Source organism: Colius striatus, chromosome 2 (assembly GCF_028858725.1).
Source record: "Colius striatus isolate bColStr4 chromosome 2, bColStr4.1.hap1, whole genome shotgun sequence".
Classification (NCBI taxonomy): Eukaryota; Metazoa; Chordata; class Aves; order Coliiformes; family Coliidae; genus Colius; species Colius striatus.
The window spans coordinates 20277223-20299208 of record NC_084760.1 but is presented as its reverse complement, the minus strand read 5'-3'; the positions used below and the strand labels follow the sequence as shown (position 1 = coordinate 20299208).

The 21986-nt window shown below is 40.2% G+C and overlaps 1 protein-coding gene across 1 annotated transcript in view; it reads right to left on the bottom strand.

The window, feature by feature from the left end:
• KHDRBS2 (KH RNA binding domain containing, signal transduction associated 2) overlaps positions 1-18069 on the bottom strand; it is a 358378-nt gene extending 340309 nt beyond the window's left edge. Inside the window, exon 1 of the mRNA XM_061990173.1 lies at positions 17979-18069. Coding sequence (XP_061846157.1) covers positions 17979-18069 — 91 coding nt within the window. The remainder of the gene's footprint in view (positions 1-17978) is intronic.
• Between the last annotated feature and the right edge of the window lie 3917 nt (positions 18070-21986).

Here is a 21986-nt window from a genome sequence, read left to right as displayed (position 1 = left end):
ATTAAATTACCCTTGTTTCAACCCACAAAGCTTTACCTTTTCCTCCTGATTTCTCCTCCCATTCCTGCCAAGGTGGGAAGGAGTAAGTGGCTGCATGGTTTGGTTGTTGTCAGATGAGTTTAAGCCAGGACAGTTTAAGAACAGTATCCTGTGGGTTTTTTTCCAGAAGTACATTTGATAAGCATGCAGGCTGATACTGTATCTTTGCTTAGTTTTACTGCATTGCCAGATTTGTACCACAGCTCTGAAAATATGTGTAAGAAGAGTGATGAAAGAGTGATTAAGATACATTTTTTACAACTCACGTGCTCAATATTTGTTGAAGTGAAAATACAATGTGTAGATGCACAAAAGGTAGAATAAAATAAGAAATGGGCAGAAGCCGCTTGCTATTTAAGAAACAAAGAAATGTCTAGTAAAAGATGACAGTGTGTGGCAAAAGGTAGATTAATAATTAGTAGATCACATTATTTTGCAAAAGTCAGTACAGTCTAGATCCTATCATGAGGGCGGGAAGGCCTTCCAATCCAGATTAGGATTCACTGGTTATTGTTTGGTACACTTGCATAGATAATCAAGAACAATTTCCAAATACATTAGCAGAGAGAACAGATGGAGAGACGATGCATTCAATACCAAAGCAAACAGATCTGTTATGGATGTCAATGGGAAGCATCTTTATGGATACATCCATAGGGAAGAGCTGAAGTGAAACTTTGAATGAGCAGGTAATATGAACAGAATGACACTTGGGCAGAGGGCATCTCCAGAAAAGATTCCAAATCTTGCTGATGGCATTTACAGGCAACTTTGTTCTGCAGTGGTCAGTTCCCCCCCATCCCCCAAAACTGGTAAAACACATCTATATGTAGCACCTCACACCTGTCTCCTAGAGTTTCTAATCTAAGTAAGACAAGGGCATCACATGGCATAGGACAACAACTCAGGAAAAATAAAGTGAAAGAATTATGAAAAGTAAAGTAATTAATATTTAACAACTTCTAGGTGCAAGATCCTCATTAGAATGTGGAAAAAAATTAGTGATTTATTATGCAAATATACAACTATAGTAGGCAGCAGATACTAGGACTCTTCTTCCCACCTCTGACCACTCTGTAGCTTCATTAACAGGCTTCCATAGATCCAATTCCTAGGAAGAAAGCACTACAGGGCTTTTGCACCCAAGTGGGACCTAAGTCCCTGGAAGGGAAGTACCATTAGAAAGATGACATGCAGAAAATACAGTTAGTGAGCATGGGTTATTCAACCATTACAAATAAAGCAATACCAGTAATCAAAGAGATTATGTATTTCAGCCTCTGAAGAATACTTCTCCTGTTCATTAGCACTAATTACATTCCTCAAATACATCTTCCAAGATTTTCTCAAGGAGGCGCGTGCTGCATCATCTCTGATGTTCATGCAATTTAGTTACAGCATAAGGTTAATTCTAAACTTCCACAGTGCCAAAAATAGACTTGAACAAGAGTTTCAAGTCATCTTTAAAATTAACTTTAAATTCTGAAGTGCTGAATCATCAGTACTAATGTTTAACTACTGGTTTGCTTGTAAAATTGTACAAAACAGTTGAAATATATCCTTTTAGGAATGATAAAAAGCTACTTCTATTCCCCCTCGCAGTTGTCCGGCTTTTTTCTTAAAGTTATGGTAACATTGTTATGACAGGTTTATCTTCAGATTCCTGCCTACTTAAACACCGAGACACACACTTATCCTACAAGACTTCTAATTCTAGGCATCTAAGCTCATTTAACCAAGACTAGTTAGCACCTGAAAATTATTTTTGAAAGGTCTCCAATAAATTGTTACTGTAAAATGGTACTGTTTTTCTTTCAGAATGACTCTTCCTCAGGGTAAGATCATTATCTTGGCAGTCTGTGACATGCCTCTGGACCAAACATCATTTCCCAGTCCATGCACCTCAGGCTATAAACATTTAAATCATGAGAGATGGGGAAGTTTTAGAATTCAGAGGTCATGAGCTTGTAATGACATTTACACTACTCAGCATTCAAATGAGCGACTAAATTCCAGAGGGGCTTTTGTCAGCCAGATCAAAAAGTACCTTGTGGAATACTATAAGTAACAGAGTTGTTTCACAGGTTATGAGACAGTTTTACCTTAATTCACTCCCTTTTTTTTGCAGAAAGAAGTTCATAGTGAGCTACTATATGGACTGAAAGCTTCTAGGTCAAACACAGTAACACTGAAATTTGCAATAGTTAAAATTATATCCCCCTCCCCAATGAATTAATGAAAAAAAAAGTGTTGAAAAGAGTATCCAAAACTTCATGCCTTGGCAAGTGACCAGTTTAAAAAAAAAAAATCAACACTTTAGTCTCATAAAAATCCAAAATCACTTTGACATCACTGTCAACGTGCCACAAACTGTAGTTGAAGGCAGAAGCAATACAATGCAGATAGTCTCAGCAGCTTCAGAGTTAAGAGAACTTGCTCTTTCTGAGCAGTATTGTGTTATTTAGCTAAACTTTAGTGATAAACCCTAATAGAATAAATCTTTAGTCTTCCACCCTAGGAATACGGTGTCATTCTTCAATACCATTTTTGCTAACCTTTGTTGTTACACTATAAAGAAAAGACCTAAAATGTTGTTGCCATCTGTCTCTACCTGATGGCAGAGACTCCAGAAGCCACCTGCACAATAGAATCAGGAGTCAAGAATGTGTTTTTGAAGACCACTAAAGAAATTATGTCATTTTCAGTGAAGTAGCAAACTAAAAAAAAAGCCACACCCAAAATAACTTATTTACTTCTCATTCACACACTATAATTTTCTACCCAAATTTCACAACTCACTGGAGTCCTCCTCAATGGATAGCTGTTTGAGGCAGCTCATATCACAATACAGCTTAAAACAATAAAATTACACACCCTGGAAAATAAAGAGCAAGACAGATACTACAATTTTAAATTGAGTGTGGTGCATCTGCACTGCAGCCCACAACATTCAGATGACTGCATAAGGTACAGTGAAATCCCCTTACAACCAAATTCTGATCCACAGCAGTATTGTTAGATTTAGAATACTCTAGAAAAGCCTTACTCTTTCTAATATTCAAATTATTAACTATGCATAGGAGAAAAAAAAAAAAGAGATACTTTCTCAATTACTCTAGATTATACTAACCCATTGTTTGTTCCTGTTGTCTGGTACTACTGGTTAGGAAGAGATTCCTTCTTTTTCCATAGAAAAAGCAGTTACAATGATACAGAAATATATTAAAGTAACAATCACGAAGAATTAGGTCGTTATAATAGATGGGAAAAAATGCTTTCCTTGTAGTCTCCTGAATCTTGGAAGGAATTTTTGCCTAAAAATTCACATCTGTGGAAGGCTAAGGCTCTCTGAAGTGGTGTATGTGATAAAAAGCAAGATGCCTGCTACTTTGCAGCTGAGTAGCTACATTACAGAACGAAAGGTTTACTCAAGAGCAATGGGGTAACAGGTAAATCTCTCTTCTGTGAAAAAAGGGGCTTACCCTGAAGAAGAGGAAACAGACTGAGACTCAGGAGATCTATGAGCAGATCCCAGTCTGATTGCATATTTCCTCTGTGACCTTGCTCAAGTACTTTAATCTCTCAGTGACTCAATTCTTCCAATTCCTTTTTCTGTTTGTCAAAAAACATACATGACAAATGCCTATATAGATGCAGAGATAAGTACAGTGGTATACCCATATTTAAGAACTGCAACCGTACAAACTGAAAAGCTGTCTTTATACACACTGGCCACAGAAAGACACCAAAGCTCAAAAGGATTACTTTTCTTCCCTTCCTCATGCTTTAGTCAAACTGAGGACTGGTCTATAGTTGCTACAAACAAGAGTCATCTACAGTTTCTGCAAATTTGTTACAATCCAAAAATCCTTTTAGTAGTAATTAGCTGTAATTAATTTATTTTGCACTGGAATTTGTCAATATTCTCCTCTGCTTCACTGTTAGACAAACTGACCCCAAATAAATGGTGTAATAATCACAGAATGATTTGGGATGAAAGAGACCTTGAAAGATCATCTAATCCAATGCTCCTGTTATAGGCAGAGATATCTTTCAATCTTTCACTGTATCAGGTGAACCCTGTCCAAGCTGACCTTGAACACTTCCATTGATGTGGCATCTACAGCTTCTCTGGGCAACCTCTTCCACTGTCTCACCAGCATCACAAACACTTATTCCTTCTGTCCATTCTGAATGTACTCTGTTTTAAATCATTGCCCACTGTCCTGGCACTACACACTCTAGTAAAAACTCTGGTTTTCTTTAAAGCCCCCTTTTATATAAAGGTAGGTCACAATAAGGTCTCCTGGGATTCTCCTCTGGTCCAGGCTCAACAATATCGACTCTCTCAGCCCATCTTCATAGGAAAGGCGCTCCAGCCCTGTGACCCTCTTCATGGCCCTCATCTGGTCCCTCTTCAACATATCCACATCTTTCTTATGTTGGGGACCCCAGAGCTGGACACAGTACTCCAAGTGAGGTCTCACTAGAGCAGAGAGGCAGAATCACCACTCTCAACCTGCTGGCCACACAGCTTTTGATGCAGTCAAGGATGCAGCTGACTTGTGTTGTGAAAGCACATTGATGGTTCATGTCCGATTTTTCATCCACCAGAATCCCAAAGCCCTTCTGTACAGGGCTGCTCTCAATCCATTCATCCCCCAGCCTGTATCAATATTGCCACAATCCAAGTGCAGAACCTTGCACTAGGTGTAATGCCTGGACTAGATGATTTCTAAAGGTCCCTTCCAACCCCTACCATTCTATCATTCTATGCCCGCATGCAAGTATATAATTGCTTGGTAAATTGACTAAGAATTTTTATGGTCACATTCAAGAAAAACAATAGCAAATTGGAGATTTTTGTCAAGAAAAACCCAATGTAGAAAGTTTTGTATTTTTGAAGTTCAACTTTAGCAGAGGAGATGGGATATTTAAGGTAGCTGTAATCAAAATTCATTCAAAATAAGAATTTGTCCCAGATTACATGAATACCCTAATAGTATCTATTAATACATTCACATTTATGCTTGAGCTTAGCAAAGATTTTACTCTGGAGTCTCAATGCAGTTTTCAGCACAGTGTTTCTTCATGCACAAACTCTATATATGCTACTGAAACATCCAACTGTAAGCTTCTTCCTTACTGCTCTGGAGTGACATCTGTTAAGTTTGACACAGACACTTGATAACCAGCTTTTAATTGACCTTCCTCCTCAGGAATTTTTGTGGCATCTTATAGAAAAGGTTATTTTTTTTTTTACTATTAGTTCTAAAAGAAAACTTCAGATTTTCTTATCTGTGCCTTCTGTTCAGAGCCTAACCAACATCTGAACTCATTATTTTATGTGACATTTATTATCTTCCTAAATACTGTCATCGTTAATTCCACCACTCCTAGACTGACAGAACTTAATGCTTTCTATAGCGCACAAAGAGTATTAGACAATTTTGAAGTAGGCTTTATTCCCATAAAATATCAGTGAGATCATACCCCCTAAAACGCATCTTCAGAAGCTCATAACATTTTTAATAGTTTTTCATTTACCTCAACCAGAGGAAACACAAAGCTGCTAAAAACAATGAAGAATACTAAACTTCACTTATATTTTTCTGCACTGTTTAAAAGCAGATTGACAATGTAGAACAACGTGAATATTCCCTGAGGATGAAGAACATTTTTCAATGGTAGGAAGAACCACCACCATTGAGTAAGAGAGAAACTGAAATTTTAATCTGGGGAAAGATGCTCAGAAATGGACTGTTTGAAGATTTAGTATTAGGTTTCAATGAAACAGCTTGAACTTGGCACGTAAACAAATCCATGCACTCTGGATTGTAGCTACAAGAAGCTGCTCTACAAAGAAGCCAAACCTCAGATGGGAAAAGACCAGAGGCTAAATGAAAAAACATGGAACTTACATGTTGCAGCAAATAACCATTCAAGGTACAATAAAGTCATTGGTGTCTCCCAGGAAGATCCATTTTTATGAGGCTGAGGACAATAATATTTAAATAAGCTACTATGATGGGTTTGTGTGGAGCTGTTCGTGCTTGGTAACAGGGGCAGGGGGCTGCAGTGCTACCCCTGTAAACAGTTCTTGAAACAGCTCTGAGTTTGGACCCATCTCCCCAGCCCAATCAGGCACCTCTGCCATGACTATTTAAGGGAAATCTGTAGTGTGTAGGAGGAGGTGGAAGGGTAGAGAAAGATGAAGATGACTAGGTGGACTCCATAGTCAGAGGAGGAAGGGAAGAGGACCAGCATCAGATCAGAAATCCCTCTGCAACCTGTGTCAAGAGTGCAGCTGTTCCCCTGCAAACCATGGATGGCAATGACAGAACTAATAGTTGCCAGCACCTCCATGCTAGAGGGAGTGAGTGTGGTGGACCCCAAGCCAGAAGAGGAGAGAGCTGGAGAGCTCTGAGCCCGGGAAGAAGGGAGGGGTAGTCGGAAGGGGATCTTAAAGGGCTGATTGTAGTTTTAATCATCACAGAATACCTAACCTTTCTTCAGTGAAATCCCACAAGGCTGGATAAAATGCTCGCCACAATCTCATTTTTGGCCCAAGAAGCTATTCATTAATTCAAAGCACGGTAATATTAGTATATATTTTTAACACACTTCTGTCAGATTAATTACATTTACTTTGAGGGATACATGGTTGGACTTGATGATCTTAAAGGTCTTTTCTAATCAGAATGACTCTATGATTCTATCAGAATGCTTGGAAATTTCAGCACCTAAGTTTATCTCTATGGATGTCAGATATACAGCAGTCTATTTCTGGAACAGTCAGCCTTGAAGTGTGCATCACCATAAAAATATCATCATCTTCTCCAAGTAGCATTAGCAATGTTACACTAAATTATCCACGTACTGGGGCACTGCTTAAAACATGAATAATCAAATAACAGAAGTGAAGATTTTGCCATAAGTGCACTATTACATGTATCATTTGGGGGTTTTGTGGTAGAAAGAAATATATACACCCAGTAACTACTTATCTGCTTATATGGATAAGTCTATAGCGAGTGAAGTATGTCACTTAGATAAACAATATGTTCTTCAAAGAGGAAAAAAGGGTGTTTAATTGTCATTCTGATATCTTCCTTGTGCTCTGGTCTGTCTCTGTGTTTCCCAGTCCCTGCCCCTATCCTCTCCAAACAATTCTTCTCTAATTCACCTGCCTTTTACTTCACCATAACACCTTCTGCTCATCCTGACATCCTTCTCCAGTAAATCTGACAGCTTTACTCCCAGCTGGAAAAAATAAAACAACTCCCCCTCTTCACAGAGCTTCTGAGGACAGAAGAGTAGAAAACAGAATGAAAGTGGTGGGAAGTTTGCTAATTATATTAGCTCCTTAGACAATGCTGCGGGAGGCATAAGTTACTAGGAGAAGTGAATGTAAAAGAACAAGCTGGAGCAACAGCAATGAAATGGCAAAATATGGACAATCCTTCTCCCCTGTAATGAGACCCCCACCAATGTAAACAAATAAAAGTCCAATCTCATAGCTCATAACACTATTACACTTTGAACACACGAAATATAACTATCAAAATTATGTCATTGTTCACAGAAGTTTTGCAAAAAGAGATGAACTTCATGAACAGCATTTTCAAACGCTTATTAGCAGCTACTTTTATCTATGCATTTTACTGGAATAAAACTTAATTAAAAGCTTCTAGAAGTCCTTATTAAATGTTTAATATTTCTAGCTTTCATCAGTTTCTTAGAGCTAAAGTAACTAACCACTTTTCCAGAATTAAACCAGAATTTAATTCTTCCCTTTATTGTTTTTTTCACTATATCCTTTTCTATAGTGCTAACCCCCTTCTTCAGTTCCCTTACAATCCCTTCCATTATTTTCACTCATTTTCTGTTCCTTTTTCCCCATTTCTCCCTCTCCATCTCACTTTTCCGTTATTTATTAAAAATCAAAAAAACTCTCTAGGCTGTAAGAAGCTATAGAGGTGAACTGTCAAGAACTGTAAAGCTGCAGCCAAAGTTGATATTAACTTTAATTAGAAACTTTCTATCTGTTTCCAACACAGGTCTTTCTAGTATTTGGATGGATGCAGGATCACGCCAAGCTCATGCTTTGTGTCTAAACTAAGCTGGTCTATTTCCACCTTCAGAAGACATCTCCTTCCACTTCCACCTGACAGTACAAACATTCCTTTTTATTAAAAGTATTCTCAGATTCTTTGTAGCAGTGGAAAAAAAATGTAGTCTTCTCTTGCACCTGACAACATTTCAGCTTCATACAGTTTGGAGGAGCAAGAGAACTTTCATGCTGGAACAGATGGTTTGTGTATTCTAACAAGCTGCTGCTGTACAAACACCTTTTTGTCATGCACATTTCTACATAAATTATTGTATATCCAGCTTACCTCTCAGTTTAGTCTTCTGGAAAGAGAAGAGTAAAGAAACAGATAACACAAGAACCTGTTTACCCACATTCCATGTTGACCTACAGATTCTTCTGCTTCTCTTTTGGTGAATGAGGTATTTCTTACATGATTTTGCACAACCAGATCTGTTGTTCACACTAAATCAATCACAGTGAGCAAAAAACAAACCAACCAACCACCCTAGAGTAACAGCAGCAACACAACATCTGGAAGACCATTAACAAACAAAGCAGAACCAATTACAGAGTACTGTGAAACAGTGGATTTATAGAGTCAGAACAATCTTCTTGTTAAATAGGAGTATGTAGGAACGGGAAAAAGCATTAACATAATATAAGAATTGAGCATGGCAGACTACCCACCAATGGCTTTTGAGTTTAATAATAAATAGATTTATAGTTCACATATTTACCTTCATCTATGAATATGAGGAGGAAGGTCTTTCAAATATTACAATAGGCTAAAGTAAAGCTGACTAGCTTGTATAAAGATATTAGTGAAATCAATGAGAATATGTATCTGTGAAGGCTAAATCTATTAGACGACTCTACAGTCCTATGGACACATCAGAATAATAAGTATCATTTACAAAAATTAACTCTCCATTTTCCCAATGAGTGATTATCTGAAGAAGGGAGAAAGGTCTCTTGGAAGCCTCCTTCACTTCAACATTCCTGAATTTACCCTTCAAACATTAATAGAAGAAACTGTAAGTCACTTAAGCTTTTGGTGCTGCTCATTTCAGAAGAACTGGGGGGAAAAAAAAAAAAAAAAACCACAACAGTTTAAGTTGCAAAGTCAGGGAACCAGCTTGATAGTTGCAGCAAATCAGTAGAGTCCTAAATATTTAGGAAAAATAAAAAGTCTCCCTCTTTCCGCAGCTAAAGGTCACACTGTGACCCCAGAGGATATGTGGTACGATTTTGAGATGACACCAAGAAACTCTTTCCACAATCTCAAAAAAGACAACATTCAAGAAACAAATTTGCTTAGCAATATTCAGAAATATCGGCAATATAAGCCTACATTACCCAAAATACAGAGCATAAAAAACTTACAAGATGAGAAGTTAATTCTGAATTTTTCAACACCAAAAAGCTATTTTCAAAACATACACTTACTGTTTTCACAGCAAGATCTTTAACTTCAAGTGTTTGAAAGAGAGCTTTGAAATATACATTTGAATCCCAAGGAGAATTCAACTAGGGGAATACACCAAGAGAGGATTTGTTTTCTTTCTCCAGTGTTCACATCTCCTTGGAAAACTACTTTTCTTCTAATTTGCAGGGATACTCTTTGGAAGTTGACTAATTATGAGCCAGGGGCTTTGAGTCCTACTTTTGTTTTTGCTGAAGACATACTTGCCTTCACTAGTGAGCAAATCTAAACTGTTTCTACTATAAAAGATGTAGAATTCTTTTCCTTCCAGATCCAAAGCAGACTTAAAAGGAGGAATGAAATAAACTTTGTACATACTAGCATGTAGTATTACTTTTTCCAATAGCTGTATCAATTCCCATAATTCAAAGTATTTTATAAATCAAAAGCTTTTGAGGTTTACATCTTTCAGTGTAACCTTCTTGTAACAAAAACAAGTAGATGCTAGAGTATCTGATGAACACTTCAGCAGGTGCAGAGAAATTTGAAGGCAGCAATGACCTGTCCTCTGTCTTTCAGGTTTTGGATCATGTTAACCCAAGAAGAGTAAGAAAGAATGTTCATTGCTAGCAGAGCATTTGAAGCTTTAAAGCTGCTTTTGTTGTATCACATGCAGCCACATATTGTATTATCTCATTTAAATGTGTATGATCTTCAATGCTACCACATTGGCATTATTATGAGTTTCACTTGATAAATTTTTCAGTATTCAAAATTTTAAAATCCCATTTTAACAGCAAAACTTGTGAAATTGGAATGGGTATCAATTATTCCAGGAGGGTTTTCTGGGGGGAGGTTGGAGAATTTTAATCTACTGACAGTCTTAGATGATTTTTCTTCACAGTTTTTATTAGTTACAATCCTTTTTTAGGATAAGGAAATAGCTATACTCATTTCATTAGGACTCTAATTAAAAGAGGATGGAGTTTACAGAGGACTATTACCAGGACTATTTTTGCATGCAAATTTAAAAAGAATAACTCTGTATTAAAAATAATGAGTAATAATACACACTTCTTATAAAGCTCTTTCACTTAGAGATCAGAGTGAAATTCAGTGTTTTCCTGTGTCTTACAGATGGAAGTTTTAGAAGGTATTCTTCCTTGTACTATGTACCTTCAATGAAACACATAAACTACATGTACGATGCACCTCAGACCTAAAAGTCAAAGTTTTCCCATTACTCTGGTCAGACTGTATAGTCCTTATTTGTTTGTACAGCAAAAGACTACCCTGTGGTATCATTAAAGTTCCCTTCTTCACACACTTCATTTTGAAAACTGTCTGCTTTCTCAATTCTGATACGCTGCACTGATATTCCTAAGCCTGTGCTACAATACCCCTCCAAATTGCAAGGTGAACAAAAGATGAATGCATACCTTCACATTGCTTGGGCAGGATCAGCCTGCAAACTGGCATGGGTTTTTTTTAACACACATGCTTTAATTAACATCTCAAAATCTTGACGAAAATACATTTCTTATCATTTGTTTTCTCTTAGAAGTTTTTTAAAAGAAAAATGTATATTCTGAGATTGGCCACGAGGACACTGAATTTTCCTTTAAATTCTGCAATTTGTGGGAGAAAAGATATTGAGATTGAAACAGTTAAAAACTACTTTTTTTTTTAAGTGGTGCTCTTACCCTGAAGTGCCAGGTAACTGCAGTGATCCTGCAGGTCAAGAAAACACCGTTTCATCTAGGCAGTGTGTTTAGCCTACAGTACAGCTGCAAGGCACAGAAAGGCATGATGTATTCCTTATTTAATAAAGCTCAGAGAGGAACTATCAAATAACATCTACCAAACACACAATTTACCACACTATGAGCTGGAAGTTTGTGTCCTCAGATGTCACGGAGAAACTGTCTTACATTATTGTTTGGTGGGCCAGCAGGCATTCAGGCCTTTCTTGGGAGACGTAGGCACTGGTCACTAATGATCATACCAGATTTTATAGACTGTTAAATAGCCCAGCATGCTATAGCAAATCTGGCTGTCTGTACATATTTTCTGCATATTGCTTATAGGAGAAAGATATGCATGCAATGCACAAGCTGATATATCTGTTGAGCCAGACTAGCCCTTTCCCAGAAGGGGATGGGATATGAAGCTCTGTTTTGGCATGTGGAGCCCAATCATGCCACCTCCTGGTTAGGAACGGCCACTCTAGTCTACATTTGACACAGGTGTTCAGTGCTGGGAAACTTGATAGTTGACTGGGATTTTCTACTCAGCTATCCAGATATCCTGCCTTCTCTTGCTACTGACTGCAAATATTATCAATTTCCCAAATCTTGAGTTTAAAAATATCTACTTTGAGGCATAAAGGGAGATGGATGATTACAGTAGGTGTTCCCTGAATGAATACACCGAAAAGACAAAGTATGAAAGATTTTTACTAAAAGAATTCCAGGACAAATAAAAGCCACTCTTCTCCTTCCAAGTAAAATGTTCATGTTGCCAAAAACCACCCATGCTCTGATGATGAGACAGTGACCATCCAGATAAACCTCTGCAAATGCCTTTGACCTTCCCTTAAAACAGCTCTGCATTTCACACTGAATTGCACCTTTCACAGCTACACCAATTCAAATAGCACCATTTAAAGAGTGAGGCGTCAAGAGCTTTTTGGTTTTGAGTTTTTTTTGCACTGGGGTATCACAGTCTCACCTTGGCTGTTGCATTCATATTATTCCCTCTTTGCAAAACTTACTGTGTTTCAAAGCACATGTTTTCTAAGGTCACAGATCAAATGGCCCTAAGCTGCTCCAGATGTCTGAAAGGGAAAGATCTTATTTTTTTAAATCACTTTTTTTTCTACTTTTAAGCACATCCACCTTTTATAACTAACAACTTTAGGTCGATATAAACACAAAGATTGCTTTGTAATACTCTTTGTAACATACTAGAGTGTTTTCTTTTCCCTAAATCCAGTTCTGGCTTGGGATTCATCTACATTACATCCTGCAAAGCAAAAGCACTTCCTAAGATTATGAACAAACATCATTCTGTCACACCACAATAAAAAAAATCCAACTATTCTCTTTTTAAAAGACCTTTAAAAAGCAAAACTCAGTTCTAAAAGTTGCAGTGTATTCTACTGATTTTCACAATTATGAAGATATTAGCTCCATTAGTCAACACGCTGTATTTGACTGGGATTGCCTGATAGCCCACTAATGGCAACTGAAAGATTCTCATTAACTTTAGTGAGCTTTGAACCAACTCTGCAATACCTAGCACATCCCTGCTTTATAGAAATCATAAAGACCTTGCCTTCAACTAGAGTCTGCACTGATATTACTTTTTTTATTGAGAAGGATTCAAATAATAGACACATAAACCTAGTTTCCAATGAAACTGAGATATCTAAAGTACATGCTCTAAACACTAGAGTGTTTCCCGAGTTGATCTTCTAGTTATTTACATTGCATTTCTTGGGGCAGCAAAGTAAACTATGATTAATACAAATTATTTTGTGAACACACATTTCTCACCTGATGTAAACATGGGGAAAAGAAAGGAAAAAAAAGAAGAAAAGTGACTGCTCACAGATTAATATATGTTTTCATATTAACATTTTACATTAATCTTATTTTAATCCAAACAAAGGCTTGTTTAAACAGACTAAACTGACAAACTTGTAAGTATATTTTCACAAATAGTTTTCAATGGAAAATTTAATAATAAGTATCAGAGGCCTGCCAGGTCTCAGACTTGACCAACAGCCTTTCACACCTTGGGCTAGGGACATAATTGTCATATTTTATATTGCCAAGACAAATAATTTTCATATAACAACCTTATCATTGTCCCAGGTTTTTAATAGAAACATACAGTTATGAATTAAATCTGCCTTCCTATATGAAAATCAAATTAATCTCCAAGAGTCCAAAGAAATCCAAAACCAGCATAAGCCAACATATTCATTGCAATCCTGGACATATGCAAATTACTTTGCATTACATCAACAGTTTTCAAACGAGCTAGAAAAATTATTTCATGCTCATATGACAGACTGTACTAATGCCCACTGAGTGTAAAGGCTAAGTAATTACATAACTTTTGAATAATCATGTCCTGTCCTATGATGTTGAGCTACAGGAGTCTAATTGAGGTCTAAACTGGAGGTTTAACAAATTCATGCTATGCCACATGGAAGAAACTAGAGACTTAACTCAAGATTAAAGTTAAAGGTCTGACTCTCATTGTCTTCAGAAAGCCAACTGAAACTCTGAGGTCAACTGTACTGTCATTATACAGAAAGAAATTAGCTACCTCATTACCCAAGTAATGTAGAGATTTCCATGGGGAGAGATGCTCTTTACTTTGGCCAACTCTTTCCAATAGGTCTTTTTTCCTTTACATTTATATTACGAAACACATAGCTGGCTATGCAAGATATGCTGAAGACACACACATATAAATACATACACGCATATATAAAATCTACTTGTCCCCAAAAATATATAGACAATTAGCCAACACTCTAGCTTATCAAAATAACACTGATATAACAAGTTTTGAACTACCAGACAGTTCTGTCAGGTTGTAGCTTTCTATGTCATCCGCACCTTCACAGCTGAAGTCTCATCCTCATTTTTATATTCGTAATCATAGACATCTTACACAAAGCAGTAAATATTTATATACATGCAAAAATAACACACATAAGCAGCTCATTAGCTACCAAGGCAGGAAGTAACACTTGAAAAGACAGGCTCTCAGGTTTCACTGGAGCTTCAGAGTGTCCTGTGTCATAAGCACAAGTCAGGTACAAAAGGTATTGCTGAAGAACATGCCCTTCACTTTTGACATTCTGCATCTGGCCAAGCACTGTCTGACCTCATAGATTGATCAGGACATCTCCTAACTAGACGCAGTACAATCTTATCTAAGAAAATAACTTCCTCTAACCAGTTTACAATAAAATAACTTAAAACTATCCATGAAACAGTATGATTCTTCCAGCTCTTCTAACAGCCTGGTACACAAAATAGTTTCATTAACACAGAAAAGCCCTCTCCAACAGATGGAGATTTGTCTATTCTTTAGAGTTCAACTACCTATTACAATCAAGAGAGGTCTTTTGGTATTGTTGCTTACTAGATTATATTATCAGAGTAAGTGTGTTCAATGCATTTTGCAAAAGTCTAAATAAACTAATACAGATTGTAGTAACTATCACTAACCGATGCACACTTCACAAGTTCTTCCAGTGAAAGGTTTACAAACGGCCTTTCCATTTCTAATAGTGTAATCATCATGTAGAAGCTACTTCTATATGAAAGACGTAATGACCCAGGGGAAATAAAGTATCTTCCAATTAAGGTACTAGATCAGTCATTTAGAGAATGGGTTCATTTTCAGAATCCACCACAGATTCTCAGTGATTTTTTTTTTAGAGAAATTATTTGGTTTATGCCTTCACACTTTGTATCTAAGAAGCACTACTGACTTTCTCCTCACCTTTCTTTATGCTGTTTGTTACATGGGCAAATTCTCTCAAATACCTTGCAAAATGTCCTTTTTCTATTGGTTTAATATTTCAGTTTTTCAGATTTTCTATTGGTTTAAAATTTCAGTTCTGGGACATCAAGAGCAAACAGTCTACCAGACAACACTGTGTGTTATGCTCAGTTCCTCTGTGAAATTCTTTCTTAGTAAGACTACTAACTTGTTATTTTTTTTCTAGTGAAATGAGTGGTTGCTACAACAATGCACTTGTAAATCACACTGCACCATGGAGGCTCTAAGTCAGAAAAAGACTAAGGTAAATAACCTCTAGTCATCCCTCAGGGATGAGTGGTAAATAGCTACTCAAATATGTATCTGACACAGGTCAACCTGTAGGACAGACCTACACATCAAACACATAAGTAATTTTCTGGTAATAAAATAAGCACGCAAAAATACACAAATAAAACACATCAAACAAACAAAATAAAACCTATGTTAACAGGGAAAAACATGGGGGCTTATCTTTACAAGTAAATCCAGTGTCATAAATTGAAGCCTTATTTCTGCAATGCTTATCACTTGTGTGCCCTTCCACAGTTTCACACAGCAGCATGTCTCTTCTCAACCTCAGGTTCTAGCAACTGACACGAAAAATCACTGCAATTCCAAGCCAGAGCAAATGCTTGGGGCTCTCAACTCTGAAGTAAAAACCTTCAAATCTACACTTACACATTTTATACAAAATCTACTGGCAATCAAAAATGTTTAGTATACCATAAAAATAACACCTGGCTGCTATGATTACGGATGTGGCTGGTGATACATTATATTTTCAGGAGCAGAAATTCAGAGTCTGGAAACATCGCTTCATCACGGACATATCCCAGAAATACAGTATCACAGAGAACCTTGCATCACTGTCCGATGTTCTTCTGGCACCCCAAAAAAAGTCCTTTCTATTTATAGCAGCAACCAGTGGATTAATTCTTGTTTCCTTAAATAGTTTTACTCTTACTTTGATGAAAGTGTTTTAACATTCATCATGTTAGATTTTAAAGTGAATCTCTAGAAAGCCTGACAGATGGTGTTTTGAAGGATAATGCCAGGTATCTGGTGTGACTGTGACATTAGCATTCCCTGCACACAACTCACCTTCATCTTTCAAAAATCCACTAAAATATACATAGTCCTAGTTATACTAAGAAGGAATGAGAACTCAATCTCGCATTTGTCCAAAACGCAATTTCCTCACGGACTTGACACCTAGAAACACCTATTTTATTCTCTTTTTTTAACTTTACTTCGCACGCTTTCGATTTTGTCCTTCATGCATTTTCTCTCTCTGCCAGGCATACGCGCACACTCTCAGTAGATACCTCCCCCCTATGGGAAAAGATCGAACTGCAAGGTGCAAAAAAACACATCCCTCAAGGAAAGGACTTCGTTTATTCTCTGCTTATTAGCGAAACAACTGTAAAAAATAGGATGGCTGCCTCTCGAGCAGCGAGATAGCTACGACAGACGAGTACTAAACGGGTCATTATTCAGACTGGATTTCCAAGCTACCAAACAGAAGCACTCTAACAAAACATGGACTCAGTATCCGTATTCGCTGTCAATAAAACATGTACTAAGGAGAGACAATATAAAGACTGTTGACAGACACTTAGTGCTAGCATGGGAAGTTTTAATTAGCTATGAATTTCCTCAAGATATAACAGAACTTTGGAAACTATTCGCCACTTCTGAATGTGAATTTATTTGAAATTATGACTCTCTGAAGGCCTGATCATCCATTTCTTTGCCTTAGTCTCATTTAAGGATTTGATAGGTTGTCTTGATTTATGTATCTTTCTTTACTGCTTCTTTTTTTACATTGAGTTCCAAGTTTAACAGGAATTTTACAATGAGTATTGTATGCCTCCAATGAAACTCAGAAGTAGAACTTACTGAATTATACTTCTGGATAAGCTGAAATGCTGTATTGCAAGGCCCACACTCAATAACTGTATTTACCAGTTATTAAAAGAGAGACTAAATTATCAACTTTTTAAAGAATCTCCAGTTGAACTAGTTCAACTGAAGCAAGGAAGGCAGAGTAAATTACAATGAATAACAGCATGTTAGAAGCAGTACACTCTGGATCACCACATGAAACCAAGAGACTGTCATCATATCCTGGATGAAAGAGTGTCATGAAATCAATAAGCCATACCCAATCAATGCTTGACACTGCGTAGTCAACCAGAATAGTGCCACGTTAACGGCAGAATGGCACTGTCACATAAACCTTATTACTTCAGCACGGGAAACAAGACATGAGTGTACTGCGAAACCAGCATCTCTCTTCTTGTAAATAGCATCGGGTACCATGGAAGCCCTCCCCGCAGAGGCTAACGAGCCGCAGCCGGGGCGATGTATCTCCCACGAACAGCCACGGAAGGGCATTTCCCAGCGCGGGCACAAGCCAGCTGGGCGCGGGGGCAGCAGGCGGCCGCGGCCGGGCTCCCCTCGGACGGGCTCCCTCAGCGCGGCGCCCAGGAACACGCCGGCCGCGCGAGCTGCCGGCGCCGCCACGCGCGTCGCTCCGCGCCTCCTCATGCCTGCGCGTGGCCAAGTGGCCCATCGGCGGGACCCTCGCTAGCCCGGCAGCCGCTTCGGCGGCGAGAGCTGGCAGGGAGCGCTTTCGCACCGCCGCCCGCGCCGGCCCGACGCGCGCCCGCAGACCTCAGCTCGGTCGTCGGCGCCCGGCTCGGAGCCGCCGAGCGCCGACCCAGAGAGCTGCCGTCGCCCCGCGCAGCGCAGCGTAGCGCTCCGGGGCTGAAGGAGCGGCGGGGTATGCGGCGTCCCGCGCGGCCGCCGTGCCGTGCCGTGTCGCGGCGCGAGGGAGCGGAGCCTTACCGTCGGCCAGGAGGCGCATCGCGTGAACAAAGGAAGGATCCAGGCTGTCCTTCTCTGCCATCAGCTCGGGCAGGTACTTCTCCTGCTCCATCGCCTCGAGGCCGCGGCGCCTGGGCACGCCGGGGCGGGCTGCGCGGGCGCCCGCTCGCTCCGCGCCACCGGCCGCCTCCTGGTCGCCCGCCCCCCTCGGCGCCCCGCGGCTGGCAGGTGCCGCTCGCCGCCCCGCGCCGCCCGCCACTCCCGCGGCGGGGCGCTGCCCACGGCGGCCCCGGCGCCGCCTCCGCCTTCTCCTCGCGCCGCGCGGGGGCGGGGCCTGGGGCGGGCGCTGTCCGCGCGCCTCGCGCTGCCTGTCCCCCCACCCCCCCGCCGCCACCAGTGAGCGGCCCTCTCCCGACGGCCGCTTTAACGAGAAAGGCGGGGCGAGGCGCGCCCCGCCCCCGCCGCTCCCATTGGTGGCCACACGGAAGACTCGCCGCGCCATTGGCTGTCGCTAGGCGGGCGGCGGGTGCGGGGCGGAGCGGGGCGGGGGCGCGCGCGGGAGTGTGTGCGGCGGGGTCCGTGTCCGTGTGTCTGTCTGCGAGTCTGTGTGTGCCTTCGCGCTTCTGCCCGCGCGGGTGGCCGTGTGTGAGTGCGCCTGTATGCAGCGCTGTATGCGCGTCAGGGCGAGTGTGAGCGCGTGTGACGTGTGTGTGTGCGCGTCTGTGATCTTGGCTGTGAAAGCGTGTGCGTGTGTGTGTGACTGCGTCAGCGTGTCACTGTGTACCTGCTGTGGAGCTGCCCGTGGAAGCATGAGCACGCCTGTTGTGGCGTGTGTCAAAGTGCATGTGCGACGGTGTTGTGCGGGGGTGTGTTCCCGCCTGTATGTGTGTGCCGTGCTGACAGTGTGCTGCCTCTCCGTATAAGATTGTGCATGTGGGTTGGTGCCCGCGTGCCTGCTTTATGCACGCGTGTCTCGGTGAGCGTCTGCGCCTGTGCTTTTCCGTATTTCTGCGTGGGCCTCCGTGCCGGTGCACGCGTGTTGTGTCCGTGTGTCTCCGCCTGTGTCGGGCGCGTTGTGGCCGCGTTCGCTCTGTGCTCCCCCGCACCGCTCCGGCCGCGCCGCGCCCCGCCGCCGCACAGTTCCCGCGCCGCCCGGCCCGAGGGCGCTGTCTGCGGTGCTGAAGCAAGCGGGCGGCGCCGAGGCGGCGGCGCTACCCGCCCCTGCCCGCTGCCTCCCGCCCGGCGGCTCCGCGAACCCGGGATGCCTTCACGGGGTGGCGGGCATGAGCCGGCGAGACGACGCCAGCCCTCAGGGCGCGACGGGAGCGTCAACAATCAGGCGTAGCTGAAAATGTCCGCCCGCGGCTGCTGCGCACAGCTGGGGACAGCGGGGCCGGTGGCTGGCGGTGCTAGCGGACGGGGCATCTCTGCTGAGGGATGCTTTGCTAAACCTCCGGCAGCAGCTCTTCGCAGCTCCCGCCGCCACACGTTGCAGAATTAAAAGCTATCACACAATTAAAGTCTTTACAGCTGGAGCAAATAAAATGGATTTTAATTAGAATTTAGCTTTAAGTATACATTTACTACAGGTTATATTTAGTAAGGATGTTCCCCAACAGGCAATTATTAAATTGTTTTGATTTTGAAAGCAAACAAAAGATGCTTAACTTATCTTAAAGCAGTTAAAATTTCAGTTCTGGGACATCAAGAGCAAACAGTCTACCAGACAACACTGTGTGTTATGCTCAGTTCCTCTGTGAAATTCTTTCTTAGTAAGACTACTAACTTGTTATTTTTTTCCTAGTGAAATGGGTGGTTGCTACAACAATGCACTTGTAAATCACCTATTTCAAGATTTATTGTTGTTGTTATTGTTGTGTTTGGAATTTTATTTTTGGATGCAGGAAAGAAGAAAGGTTAAAATCAAGACAAAAACTCTCTAAGAGCATCCATGAGGTTTTGAAGACATTGTACAGTCATCACATTAAAAATAAATAAAAAGCACAAAAAACGCACTCCAAACCCTAAAACAAATAAAACAAAGAGAAGCGTGGAACTAAAGTATTTTAGGAATAATTTACTCCAATTTACCACATGAATAGTTCTTCTTCCTTCCCAGTTAACAGCATAGCAAGAAATGGCATACCGTTTGTAGCACAGCTCAGGACTGTTTTGCCTGAGAGATCAGCCCCTTCTTCAGACTTTATTTGTGTGTCGCTGTTCATCAGAATAATTCAGATTGGTGGCCCTTAGTTTGTTATTTTTTTTTTTTAAAGAAAGAAAGAAAAAGATAGAAGACTTGTGATAGGTATAATTTCTTAAAGCATCTTCAAGATGAATCTAAGCCATCCCAAACAATCCTCCTCTGGTAGCTTTCAGAAGACACCTTATTGTGTCTTCTTGTATTATATTGGGGCTTTCCATCTGAAGTGTTATAAAAATAGCATTAATTTGCTCTGCTTAATTGTACTTAACCCACTGAGGTTGTAGGAAGGTTTGATTGAAACACCTTTAAGTTTATTAAACAGTGGGAACAGCTACATTCATCAAAATTTTTTCCTGGTCAAAGGAGTAGAGAACAAATTTGTCTGCACATCTTGTTTTTTACAGCAAGGTAGACAAATACAAGTTTCCTGCAAGTTCATTTTTCAAAAGTTATAAAGCTTAATTGACTTTTGGTGGTACTTACGCTGCAAAGGCATTGAGATGCTTTTCTGAATTTTACCTTATACCTCATTAAAAAAAAAAAAGAGGTTAAAAAAAAGAAAAAGCATTAAAATCTGTCAGACGGGAAATATAGACCCCGAATGACATCAGGCATGACTTCATTGCTAGATGGAGATCAATTTTTTTTCATAGCTATTAAAAATCAAAGACACATTTTACAACTTTCTAGTTTTAGGTGTTAAACCAAATTACAGCTTATCTGAGCTATATTTTACTTCTAAGCCTGATACTGAAGTGGACCACAGCATACCAGATCATAGCTTATTTGAAGTGAGAACAGGTGACAATCATTACCTATTTTTGCCAGTGTCAAAATAAAAATATGTATGTTGTCACATACCACTGAAGTCAAACAGCAGTGGAAGTAAAAAATTGCAGGAAGATCTCCAAACTTTCCAAATGATTATTTAAAAATTATGACACCTTTTGAGAATATGTAGTAGAATGAATGGTCAATGTGAGCAGAATGACAATGAATTGCCTTTCTGACACACCATGTTAAAGTCAATACAATAATTTAAATGAGTGCAGTTATCTATGTGTGTGTGAGTACACCTAGGACCTCATACACCAAAGATCAGATTTGTCAAGAGTTTTCAATTTCAGAAATTCCATTTGCTTTCAAATTTCTTCTCTGTTTCACTTGCTTTAGCTACAGGTAAGGGTTATCTGAACTGACTACAGATGAGAATAAAAAACCTAGAAGAGTTCTTCCTGCTGTATATGTTAACCACATCCTTCCCTTAAAATGGAATTATAATTAATAATACAGGGAATAAAGAAGCAGTAATATAAGAAAGAAAAGTGCAAGAAAGAGGAAATGTCCTCACCTCCTTTACTTTAGTTTATGTAACTTCTTCTTGAGATGCTGCTTGTCTCTATACTGTGGCCTGTAAATACTAATCCTCAGACCATGTGGCTTCACTGTTTGATAATGGGGCACTTGAACATGCACAAGCTATCACTGTGAAGCCTGTTTCCATGTAATAATACTGAGATGACATACAGGGCTTCAGCCAGCAGTGGGTCTATCTGAAACTGGCTGTACCTTCTACTCACAGAGACCACCCCTGTAGATCCTTGCACTGCCAACAGCTTGCCACGTAATCCAGAAGGGAGGTGTGTATAGGCAAGTAGACAAGTCACTGTACATCATCCTCAGACAATGAACAAAGAATAAAACATGGCCTAGAATGTCTATTTTTCTTCTTTCTTCCCTGCGGTGCTACCAAAACTGACAGAAGTTGTGAGTCTGTGGCATAACTATAATTTTCTCCTTTCCACATGTACGTAAACATCAGA